Source organism: Bombus terrestris, chromosome 13 (assembly GCF_910591885.1).
Source record: "Bombus terrestris chromosome 13, iyBomTerr1.2, whole genome shotgun sequence".
NCBI lineage: Eukaryota > Metazoa > Arthropoda > Insecta > Hymenoptera > Apidae > Bombus > Bombus terrestris.
Genome location: NC_063281.1, coordinates 10427689 through 10440700, shown reverse-complemented (window position 1 = coordinate 10440700; position 13012 = coordinate 10427689). Strand labels below are relative to the sequence as shown.

The following is a 13012-nucleotide window of genomic DNA, read 5'->3' as shown; positions in this document are numbered from 1 at the left end:
TTTTACTAAAATAAATTTGCATTTTTTTCTATTATTTTTTATTAATTCATTGAGAACAGGTGTATGGACAGCTTACTAGTATCTAATAAATAAATAATCGTAATTGTTTATTCGCGTAAAAAAGAGAAAGGGAACGTTCGATGATCGACGCGTTTAACAGACATCGATTCTTTTTCCCAGCGATAAGTAAAAAAATTTGCGCTTCCTGTCGTTTCCGAAAAGCTGTTTCGATTTCTCATGAGATAAAAACACAGGATACATTTCTCTCAAGAACGACGTAATTTCAAATTCTAGTGAAATTTTCAGCGAATTAAAAAATAGAGACAATACATTTTGAAAAACGTGATGATTGCGGTTGTCACGACGATTATCCTTATATACGCTTTGGATCGATCTCTTGAAAAGCTATGTGGCATATGGGTCCCTATAAAAGCAACGGGGAACTGTTCTGAATATAAATTACTACGTGTGGATTAAGGTGAGCCCCTAAACAAGGACTGTACACAGTATATCGAGGATGCAACTAAGAACGAAGAGAACTAACAGAGTACGAAAAACGAGTTTCAATATGTGTGAATTCTGTCGTGCTGGCCAATGTACATATCGGTATATATCGGTTCCTGTAAATTACACGATTAATTTGCTTGTAATCGCTCGCTGTTTCAGCCACGCAATATTCTCTCACGCTTATTTACAGTCGCTAGCGGAACACGGTTGATGTATTAAAAAAATTAATCGTTTCTCGCTCAGGATGACGTTTTATAGAAAATTCTGATGGATTCGCTAGAAGTCTAAAATAAATCGTTACCAAAATTGTTTTCGTCTTTAGGCAGAACGGATAAATGAGAACAAAATTATACGACCCTGATTCCTTATTTGTCTCTCTATCCATGATGGCGAATATTGTGCAAGAAAATTGATCGATGAACCCACCAACTAATTAAAGAAATAAGCTTCTAACGTGTTTTCATTTCATTCTCATTTATCGACTCGCTTGTTGTCTTTCGATGGGTCTGTGGCACGTGGCGATCAAAAGCGATCGCACGCGATATCGCGTCGAATCGTCGGTTGTCAGTCGATTTTATGTACACACGTATAAATAATCAAGGCACCAAGGGAATCAACAGTCAATAAATAACGCAGACTGATACGCGTTACTGCATATTAGTAAGCAGAACGACGCTTCGAGAAATTTCCTTTCCATCTTTCCGCTTTATTCTTTATTTTGTTCTCTTTGCATTTTAACGCGCATGGAATTAAAAATTTGTCAGAATATTAGTCAATACCATCGTGAAAATCGCGACACATTCATCATACCGATTATTTAATTAGATAGCGCGTTTTTTGGTTGGGCCAGCTCTAAATTATATCTGCTAACGTCAGTTTATCTACCAGATACACCTTAAAATTAACATGGGAATTAAACTATCGGGTGTTTCGAGACCGTCTCTACGGGAATGTCAGTTTAGACAAACGTGGGTCCACACGATTTTTGCGCAGGGACTCTTCTGAAGAATCGTTCACCTTTTGTCTGTCAGGTAATTCGCAAGATCTATTCACAACTACGATATTTTTTCCGAAACCGATTTCCTCGTGAGAGGTATTAATGCGATCAAAATAACGATCGAGTTTAAAATAATAATATCAATTAATTGTTACGAGAATTACAGAAACAGTATAGATAGTAAAAATAATAGGAATCTTTTTCTGGTTTAACCTGCAACTCGCGATCTTTCCCGATCCCGATCGTTTTGCAAGCAGAAATTCTTAGGCGAGCACGGTTGATTGTTCGCTTTCTTCGAACGATCGTTAATATTATATACATGAACTACAAGATAAAAATTATACCTGGCTCAAGGCAACCAATATTTCTCGAGTATATCTCTTGTCTTGCAGTCCTTAAACCAGGTTCATTAAGTTCCTAAGTTTTGACTAACTTCCACGATTAGTTATAAACTTCTCTACCTTCATCTTGCTGATCATTAACGTTTATCAGCGATAGTCGATCGTTCATGCTATTCGTATAAATATAAGTTACTCATGATCGCTAGAAATACCATATAGAAATATGATCTGGCCGCTTTACTCGAGTAACTACTTTTCAGCTTTCTTGCAAAAAAGATTCAACGGACAAAGAGTAGTCTTTATCCCTTCCTTTCTACTATGAAAATTGAGAAATGATGTTTTACGATTTATCTTCTTCCCAATCACTTATTCTGATTTGCTTTTTTTTTTCTCATCGAGTAACATTTTCTTTGACGTAGTATCTTACAAAAGAAACATGAAATAGAAACAAAGAGCCGAAGATGCTCGACTGTTACTGTGCTATTCCGTTCGTAAAGTGAACATTAAATATCGTAGAAATCGAACGACAGCGTAAATTGTTATAAAACGTAACAAGATTAGCACGAAACATCACAGCGTGTACAAAATCGAAGTGAAACGTTTAAGAGCGTGAGACGAGGAAACATCGTAATAAAATATCGTACATTTAAAACGTTAAAAACTTAATCTCCCGATCGATCCGGCTCTTTTTATATTTACTAAAAGTCAATCCTTATAAAAACCGATCGCACTAAATATTTATCAATTACATGAATCGCTCTTATTGCTCGTATGCTGTCCCACAACGCTCAACTCTATTAACGACATAAAGCGAGTTTGATTGTAGTTCGAAGCATATCGATAATTATTGTTTATAATCAACTCCATACCGAGCAATCTGATGCTTAATTGTCATTAATCTATTTATTAAGTGGATCCAGACGCAACAACGAGCATCGTATTAATCGTCAATTAAGAAGCTTTTAGAATTAATCGTCAGTCTGCTCGAGGTTCGAGTTGTTTAAGAAAATGCATACAAAATACCGCGGTTTGATTTGGGCTCGAGGCATTAAGCGTCGCCGGAAACGCTGCTACGAATTGCTGAATAGATCCGCCCCTCTTTTTATCGTTACGTATCGGGGGCGAAGATCTTCACGGTATTCTCGGAATTTTGAGCTTTCGAGCGCATCGCTCGTCTTCTCTCTTCGATCAGTTGCCTTCGAGCTTGTTCTCTTGCTTCTCTTGCCTTCTTGTTCGCTTCGCTGTTAGCTGTGGATTTTGGTTTGTGAATTGGCGTGACGCGACGTTTGGCAGTGGTGCCATTCTGCGGAGCCGAAGCAACTGTCTTTTTCTCTGGTACAGTCTGCAAAAGATATTACAAATGTAATGAAGCACTAGCAATGGAAAGTAATGGTACCGTTTATGTTAAGGACTGACAGAAGTTGAGAAATGTTAGGAATTAAATTGCAGAGGTGAAAGAAGTACAGGTGAAAGGTAAAAAAAAAAAGGAGAAAGTGGAAATTGCGAATATCTGTACATGTTACATGTATCGCATACAATTTTGCACTTTTACATTTCCTATAGATACATAGAAATAAGGAAAACATACTTAGAGAAAAAGCATCCTTCTCGGATTTCTTCTTCCAGCTTTTCTAGCACTGTTTTCTTAATCTTCGTTACTTGGGTATTTTGACAAAAATCTAGGAAAAATACCGAAGGAGGAAGAAGAGGACTTTTATTCCACAAACACAAGAGGGTATAGTTGATCGCTGCTAATAATGATTCAATTAGTACAAATTATACAAAATCCTAGGATTCAGAATACGTGAGTACGAAGATTCGTCACAGGCGGTGATTTTCAGAAATATAAAAATAAGACTCAGAATACCGTACATGTACAAATACAACGATAATCGACAAAGGGTTCGATTTGATTTAAGAAACGTGCACACGTGTTTTACTTTAATAGGGAAACTCTTGGTATTTGAGGAATTTCTGTGAAATTTGATATTATTCGGAAATAATTGCATATATTTCGTATCTTCTAAATAACGATTCACGTGAAAGCCTTTCTTCAATGGCAGATAACTGTCGAGGTCAGTAGATATAATACTTTTTCCACTCTTTCTATTTGGTAAACGACGAGAAACGAAATTTGAAGGAACATGTTGCGAAATATCCATGATAACGTTTACATTGGCATTAGACTTAGATTTTATGTTTTTCGTAATTACACCATAACTTAGTTTTTTGATGTTTATTCGATTCTTTAATTTAGAACTGCTATGTTTCGTAACTTTCGACACAATCTCGGAACTTATGGAGGATATTAAAGTAGAGAGAAAATTCCGTATCTCACCATCTTTGGCTGGCCATGTTGGAATATTATTTGTAATATTATTTATAACGAGAGTCGATTTATTTTTATTGTTCGCCACACGGGGCACCAAATTCGTGAGTGAATTTATACATTGGATGGAAAAATCGTGACTTTCGGGTATAGGATTTAGCGTTTCGCTTGCCGTCTCGAAATTATCCTGTAAGCTTACAGAATTTGTATTTTGGGTGCCCAATCGTTTAAAAAAATTATTTTCCGAACGACTATCCAAAAGATTAGACGTGATTCCGCGAGAAACTATTTTTTTCAAAGATTCGTCCTCCACGATTTTGAAAGTTTGTTTCCTTTTCTTGTCATAAACCTTCATCCTTTCTAGTTTCTCAGATTTGTTCATAGTTGAAGACAAACAATTTTCGACATTATAGATTTGTCTTAATTGGCGTAGCGTTTCTGGGGACAATGGAATGAAAGGTTTCGAGTCGCTTAGTCTCCAAAAGATATTATCGGATATTACAGATGAAATTTCTGCTTCTTTTTCGATTTTTTGGGGGGATTCCTTTATCCGATCCTTTCTTAATTTCTCTACCTGCTTTTTTCTTAATTCTTTTGCTTGTTTTCTTACGCTCCACGTGCCAGCAAACGTACAATTTCCTTCATATGCATCGGATTTCCTTTGAGACTTTTTATTACTATAGACAAAATCGAGATTCGACCAGACCTCGCTTACGACAGAGAGATTACACCTTTCATGATAATTATGACTCAATTTTTTCGCATTCTTCATTTTTAACATCTTTTTTGGCTTCGCATGCAATAAACTTTTTGTAGATGATTTTGTCATGTTCACAGCGTTGCAATCACCAGATGAAATATCTTTTCTTGTTGGCGGTAGTTCTTTAATGTCATTTGAAAATGTGACGTTGTGCCTAAGTTTTTTAACACTTCCTTTATGCGCAGGGAAAGATTTATAAGGAAACTTGTCAATTTTTGATGGAGTAGGAACTTTCTCTTCGCCCCTTTTGTGGATAATGACTGGCTTTAAATTACAAGACTTTTGCTCGTCGCCGATACCTGACTTGATTGAATCGTTTTTTCGAGGCCTGTTTTCTGGAGTATGCGATCTTGTTCTTCGACCATTTTTTATCTGGATCTCCTGGTTCAGATTTCTCCCTGTGGAACCATAGGATTTAGCTTTCGGTCGAACCTTTCCCATTCTTTTATCCGCAGATACAATTCTTTTACTGGATGAAGAAATAGTCTTCAAGTTGGTTGCATTATTTTCATTCTTTTTTATATCCTTTTGCGTATCTTTTGTGAACAGTTCTGAATAATTATTCTGTCCTTTACTTAAAGAATGATCATGCTTTTGCTGTTTCAATTCGTCATCTTCTTTTCTAAATATCGTTTGAAATTTCGGTGAAATATTCTTCTCGAAGAAGTCATCACGAAGATACAAATCAGAAGATGATTGTTTACAATTTTCAAAGTAAAATGGACTTATATCATGCTGTAATCTGTTCACATAATTGATGACGTACGAAGTGCATGGTTTAAGAGGAAAACTATCATTTTCTATCGCCTGTATCTCAGTTATATCTTCAAAAAGAAACGTATTACTTTCATCGTAATCTACTTCATAATCTTCGCAATAGTTCTCAGGTTCCTCTAAATTTTTGGAAAGGGTTAGAACTTGAAACGCATCGTCGCATAAACGCATTTCAAGCTCTACATATTCAGGTACTTGAGGGATATAGAAATCTTTTTTCACTTGATTCGATTCTTCCGGGTCGGTCAACGTTGCATCATCGAATCGTACACGCTTATTAGGAACAGAGTGCGAGTAGGATATACGGGAAGACAATTCAGGTGGCGTTACGTTATCGGTATTGTTGTGAGAATAAAGATTTTTCCCAGGAGGCTTCAAGGAATTGATTGTCTGAGGGTGAACAGAAACTGAACATACCTCTTGCCACTGAGAATTGCGTAACTTTTCTATCTGATCGAATAGCTCGTTTACTTGAACCACCTGCAGCATCACCATGTCCCAGAAGCCGGCCAAATCCTCGTTCGTTGTTGGGAACTCCTCGCCAGGCACTTGATTCTACAACAAAAATGGAATATTCAATATATGTATATAAATGTATATATACTAATTTATGTTTCGATTTATCTATAATTTTGCAAATAAAATGTTGTCAGAGATAAGATACTCTTAAGCGTTTATACATGAGTATTAAACTTTGCTCGATTACTCATTTCCTCCATAATCTAGAATAATTTTAATAATTTTATCATATTTTCTATGAAACCAAAAGGTGTCATAATACTTATGACCAGGAGTGTATATAGTTGGTAATACGAGTGTTGTTTATCATCTGAATGTTATCCTAAATTTAACAATCTTATTAGGAAAGCGATATACGAAAGCCATACAATATTTTTCTGGCACAGTCCCTCAAATTGTTGCATCTTCTGCGAAGTGAGCAATCTAGCTTTGCCTGCAGCTGACCGCAGTTTTCCGGCTGCTTCTTCCGGAAGTGCAACAGTATCGTCACTGGCCAATTCCGCTTCTGCTGACGCGGCTAACGAGAGCAGCCTGTCCGTCTCCTGTTTCAGCAGCTGCAACAATGAAGCGAAGAATGTGAGTAAACGTTTCTTTCGACATGCCCCATTCCAGTTAGGCGTACCTTCATGAAGTAATGCCCATTTTTCTCTTCGACCGTTTTCTCCGCCTCCTCAACCTGTTTCGCCACGTTTGTCGAGCTGGCGCTCGGTTCTAAGACAGGTAGAACTACTTTTGGAGCAGCTGGCTGCTGATCTGGGATGCTGGTCACGCTAGAATTCAGCTTTTGTGCTCCACTGTCCGCTAGATTTACGTCTAAATTCGTAGTTGCTGGTATTTTTGGTTTCTGCTCGACCTTCCGTGACACTGGTGTTACCCTAACGATGAAAAAATGCGTAATTGTATTTCCCTTGACGCTTCAATTCCGTCAGGGTTCTCTTGCACAACTAAACTGATATTATTAGCGAAATTTTATGTCATCGGTAGCAAGTTATCAATGCTAATAAATTTTCTTGCATAACAGCAATACGTTTAGTAATGGAACAGGCAAAGTTCTACAAGTCAATTTTACAAACTGCAAGCCATCTACTAATTGCCCCCTTCAATGCAAAATGGTAAAATTGGGCAAGAGAAATCTATAATTTATAACTTCTCATTATTGTGCAAGAGAACTCTGTCTGTGTGATTATGTGCTGCACAGTTACCTTTGAAATACAATTTTATAATATTGCCTGGATAACGAATAGATGATAATCTAGTCAATAATATCATAAATCAAGAAGTCTGCAAATTGTATGACAATGATCGAATGAATAGGTAACATATGCCTTTTTCCCGGTGAAGGTGAACCGGATTTTCTCCTGATTAATGCGAATGGGATGTCGAAAGATCCAGAAATATGAATGAAATATTTAAAGAAAAGTTACCTTTGCAAAGGCTTGAGAATTTGTTCCGAACCATCGGTAGGTCTTCTAGGGCTAACCACAGGAAGTTGAGCTCGGAACTCTGGTCTCAGGTGTCTTAACACTGGCAAATTTTTCAAAGACTCCTCGGTATTCGCATTGTCAGCCGATACGTCGTTGTTGTTACTAGACTTATTAAAGCTGTTGTCGCTAGTGCTCAGTCTGCTAGTGCTACGTTTGAAGAAAAAACCCTGAGCTAGAGCTCCAGGACCGTAGAGCCGTTCTACTCGTTGCTGAATGAAAGATTTTTCGCTGCTGGTAGTGCTGTTTATCACCTGACTTTCCACCTCCTCTGTCGCCCCGTTTATTATACTCGTATCACCAAACGAAGTATTTGAAACTGCAAGCAATTTATGAATGAAAGTTCCAATAAAAATAGTAATAGTAAAAATAGGAAATAAAAATTTCATTTGTCTGAGATATATTTGTGATCAAGTCACTTACGGTTAATAGTAGGTTGCTTTGGAGACGACACTGAGAAATGTTTATTCTGTTGACTACAAGACATCATCTGCGATACTCCAGGGCTGCGTTTCGTAGGTGTAGAAGCTTGAACTGGACTGATTTCAGGGAACGTAGTGTGCATCACGCCTTTGTCAACTTCGGAGTAGCCCTGATAGATTCCTATGGAACTTCTGGCTTCCCTGTAAGTCTCCACTTTACACTCCTCCTTCAAACCGTTGGAAAAACCGTTTTGTCTATCCATCGCTAGGGGTGAAATTGACTGGCTCTTAGGTGTGTAAGGGTGCGCTGGCACGTTGAGATTTTCGTTTGATCTGAAATATTTTAACATCCATTGAATTTCCAGAAAACTTTATAAAAGTTTGCTCCTTATTGTTATCTTTATTCCAAATTGTTCACCTCGTGACTGTACAACTAACACATATGCTAAGTACAATTACTTATGATTAATGTTAGTATGCTAAATATATTTTTTCATTTTTCCTATCAGAGCTAACTGAAATTGACTTGTGTTTGTTAACTTCCAAATCTGTGACAGGAGAAGCGTTTGATCGAGGAGCAACTCAGTTAAAAGGAGTAGAAGAGATTAAAAAACATTGCAGTCTGATTGATAAATATTTTACCTGAAACCTGCCGGGCTAGTGTCTCTGTTGATCAACCTGGTCCCAGGGCTGCTGTCCCTCGATCGAAATCCTTCCCTGAGCTTGCTGTCGTATCTGTTGATCCCCGAATAGCCACTGATGCTACAAGCCAGACCTAAGTAACTCGGTTTCTTCACTGTCAGCTGCTCTGGCTCTGGACTGTTTCGATGACCATTGCTGACATTTAATTTCTCATCTGGAGTTAAATTGGACTTTTGCAGCGTTTCACTGCTACCGTTTGCCAACTTCTCCGCTTGAGACGCCGAGTCACCGTTGCAAGATAAATTCAGACTGTGCAACGTTTTCTTCGATATAGTGTCTATGGTGTTCTCTGTAAAGCAGAAGCCTCTGTTGGTTTCGCAAGGTTTGCTCTAATTACAGCCAGGCCTACGCTTTTGTAACTCCTTGATACACTTTCTCAGCCTGCTTTTCACACCCTAGACGTCCATGTTTATTACGTCCGGTAGAATAATAATTTTGAGACGCGAGCACGCAATGCTGACTGCAATGGGGTCGCGTGTGGTTCACGCTCGATGCGAATCTTTCGCAAATCGAGTCGAACGCGCGATCCGGATGATACACTTTAACGCGAATCCCATGAAGGATAATGAAGAGGAACCATCGAAAAAATGGAAAAGCGTTTTCCCAGCGGAAAATAGAAGCAGATACGAGGAGAGACCACGGGAAGGTTGAAACGTGCCCGTTCGAAACGCGACACAGGAATAACCCTGGAATGGCAAGAGGCTGGCCGAGTCACGATGCAAAAGAGACAAGACCGCCTCTCTCTGCATCTCTTCTCTGCTCGTCTGCTCCTCTTGGCACTGACGATAGAAAGAAGCTGTGCCCTGCACTTGCTGCACTCGCCTACGATCTAAATTCGATCGACACCGCGGGGCCGAGCAAAAAGGAACGATCCACAGGAAGGTGGAGGGAACCGGTAACCTTGAACGTACCAAGATCGTCTCGCCTAAAATTCGTTGCGCGAGAGTTGATCAACGTGTGATCGTTCTGCATGGCCTTCGATGCGTCAAGTGCAAGGTCATTGCATGATGACCCTTGAATTCCACAGATTTGTAGACATTCCGTGAACTTGACTTTAAAGTTACTCATTCTTAGTCCGTTTACGAATACTTTCACGCAGTAGAGATACGTGTATCACGATATATGTACGACATACGTGTTCTCGAGTAAAATATAAGAACTTGCTAAATAATCGCCACTTAAGGCTGTGGTTATGATGGATGCGTGTTCCGATGAACTATCGTTTTGGCCAATGCGATACAACAAATATATGGATGTTATCATCATCGATGTCTATCATATTTTTATTATTTATTGCAATCCTTTCAGTTTCGCATGGCTTCTGGTTTACATCGTACGTACTTATCATATATCTTATTTACTAGTATCTACCATATGTATGTATATCGCGATACACGTATCCCTGTAGAACTAGCGTGAGATTTTGTTGGCCGTAAATGTGACAAAGGACTTTTAAAACGAGGTACAGTATCATCGATTAAAGGAACTTCGATAAGAAGGCAGTACTACTTTTCGGTAATTTGAATAATTCAGCAAACACCAGCTCAAAGTCGAATCACCTTTTCAAATGCTATAAATTCATAGCCAGCTGATATTCGTAGAACGAAATTTTACATTTGTTAATATGAAAACCGTTATTGTCTTTCCTCATTCAATAAATACTATAAACAGTGTCTCCTTATTGCCGCAAATCCTTCAATCGTTATCGTTCTCAACCACTGTCTTATGACAGAATTTCTAATACCGAAGACAAAATGTCCACACGCTATTTTCAATGAAACCTTACACCTAATTTCTCATTAACTTGTTGGTCTCCTGTAACAGGAAGGACGTATTCGCGTGACAAAAATTACACAGACCAAAATTTGTCTAAATGTTGTGAACTCTGCCCCTATTGGAAAACGCTAGACATCGAAGATAGCCAACCTGATCGGTCGGACGCGGACTGATCGACGTCCAGACTGCAGCTGCCGATGCTCTCCTGGCTAGTCATGTTAGGATGATGGCCGGTGACGATGTCGATGGCGATTTTCGGGTCCGGATCGAAGCGTCGATAATTAAGAGGTTGTACTGCAAGAGAGAGCGGCCTTGTACGGCGATTGGATCTGATGCCGGCGGCGCCTGGGACCGACGGCGTCAGCGTCGCGGCGCAGCAATCGCCGACGTCCTCCAGGCCCGCTACCTCGCTGCCACCACGTGTTTGCCCGCAAGCTCGTCGACGATCCTCGTCTCCGCGGTCCTCGTGCACACTGTTGAGTTTTTTGTTTCCTTTTTGTTCGCCGATCTTTCCCATCTCTATTTTTTCTATCTTTTTTTCTCGTGAACCTCGATCACGAGTCTTTAAGATTCTTAACGAGAAAACATATCGAGGATTTGCTTGTTTTTTCTCAAGATGTTTCCTTGCTCGTACGAAGATGATGGATGCAAGAAGGATTTATTTATTTACCATTGAAAACTCATAGCTTGGTTACGAATTCCTATTCTTTTTCATTTATCGTATATTTTTTCACTTATTTGTTAAAGAGAATATAGCCTATAGCCTAAATATTGTTTCTGAATATAATTTCTAGCATGGTATATCTCGTTGCTTGCCATATTAGTTACAAGAATTAGAAACTTCGCGGAATATAAAATATGAGAGTTAGAAATTTTTAAGTGGTTTTGTAATTATAAGACGCAATGCACGTATTTGCATATCAAGCGCAGCGTGTGCATTTCTACACTTTCAAATTTCCTATAAACATGCAAATATCCTAATCCTAATGAGTAAAAATCTAAAATAGGACAACAATAAAAGTCCAATCGTCGCGAATAAAATCCATCATCTTCGACGTGATTAATCCGTGAGTTTTCGTTGGTAATGATCCGATGCTCTCGAGTCGTTCCTCTCAATTCACGTGGAAAAATATCAAACGCGAAAAACGCGTCGATTTCACGAACTAAATGAGACATCACGACCGATCACGGAACGCTCAATTTTCTGTATCTTCGAGCAGGAAAATTATCGACGGTATGTAAACGGCAAGGATCACGAGAAAGCGGAACGAGTTAGCATCAAGCTCGAGTCGTTCCGCTTCTTTCGTTCCCTTTTCAACGACAGAAACCGCACCAGTAGGTGAATCGACTGTTTTTTCCACGATGGAACGAAGCTCGAGGGCATCGTGGATATTAATTGAAAGCTGGTGCTATCTTGCAGAAAACCGGCTAATCCCGACGTTGACTTTCACTAGACCTTTTTAATCAACGCTAGAACGATCGTTTAGTCACGTAGTGCATTTAAATAGAAATTGCGTTATCGTGGGATCGAGCTTAAATCGAATTAGATTCACCGAGAAACGGTTCGAGATAAACGTTTTAAAATGCCCGATTGTTTCGCGGAAAATAGCGTAATTCGTTTCACTGCGGTGTGTTCACGGTTGAAAGCAAGGCGGAAAATCCTACAAAACAATTACAAGATTGCTTAACGAAACTGCATGCTCCGTGAACCCCGGTAATTTCGCGCATAATCGTGCCACTGGTTGAGCAAACAATTTTATCATCGTGAATCACGAAAAGAGAGAGAGAGAGAGGTGCCGCGTGGCCCCATGACTTTAAAAAGCAAATAACGCGCGCGTAAACTTTATTCGCGTGGATCTAATTTTATGAATCGACCGGTGGCAGAATACAGACGAGTCTGTCGTAATAAATCCACGTATCCGTCGATATGTAGCACCAGCTTTCACGTTTCTTTCTCTTAACGTAAAATCTACTACCTATAGAACCCCGATTATCCGAACTAGCTGTTTTAGTCGCCGGAGATCACATATTTCGAATTGTTTTAAATAGGAAAGATAACTTCTGAATAAAAATTGTTTCTGTTCCGATGTCTCAATTTCTCTTACAAGGGGCCATCGTGAAACTTTGCATTGATCGATGTTCAGGTGATCGAGGTTCTATTGTACGTTTTATAACGCGTTTAGACGTGCTTGCAAATAGCGATGAAGACAAAAGTATACGGAGCGATCCATGAATCGGTCAACACGATATCTGACCTGGTTCTGACAGTTTCACAAAAGAAGAAAAAAAGGAAAAGAAAAAGGAAACCCAGATCAAATATCGTGGCGGCCGATTCGTGGACCACCCTGTATAGCTTCGAATTTAGGATTGAAAGCGTAGCTAGAAGGAGTCTAAAAAAAAAGAA

The 13012-nt window shown here is 39.0% G+C and overlaps 1 protein-coding gene across 3 annotated transcripts in view; it reads right to left on the bottom strand.

Annotated features, from left to right (window-relative positions):
- Window positions 1-11: 11 nt before the first annotated feature.
- The window catches only part of LOC100651932, a 41566-nt gene continuing 28565 nt past the window's right edge, over window positions 12-13012 (bottom strand). For all 3 annotated transcript variants that reach the window (XM_048411258.1, XM_003400204.4, XM_048411259.1), the window contains exons 7-14: window positions 10759-11081; window positions 8773-9121; window positions 8132-8463; window positions 7652-8027; window positions 6850-7102; window positions 6596-6781; window positions 6126-6263; window positions 12-3187 (exon numbers count right to left, since the gene is read on the bottom strand). In XM_048411258.1, the coding sequence (XP_048267215.1) occupies window positions 2954-3187; window positions 6126-6263; window positions 6596-6781; window positions 6850-7102; window positions 7652-8027; window positions 8132-8463; window positions 8773-9121; window positions 10759-11081 (2191 nt within the window). In that variant the 3' untranslated portion in view covers window positions 12-2953. The remainder of the gene's footprint in view (window positions 3188-6125; window positions 6264-6595; window positions 6782-6849; window positions 7103-7651; window positions 8028-8131; window positions 8464-8772; window positions 9122-10758; window positions 11082-13012) is intronic.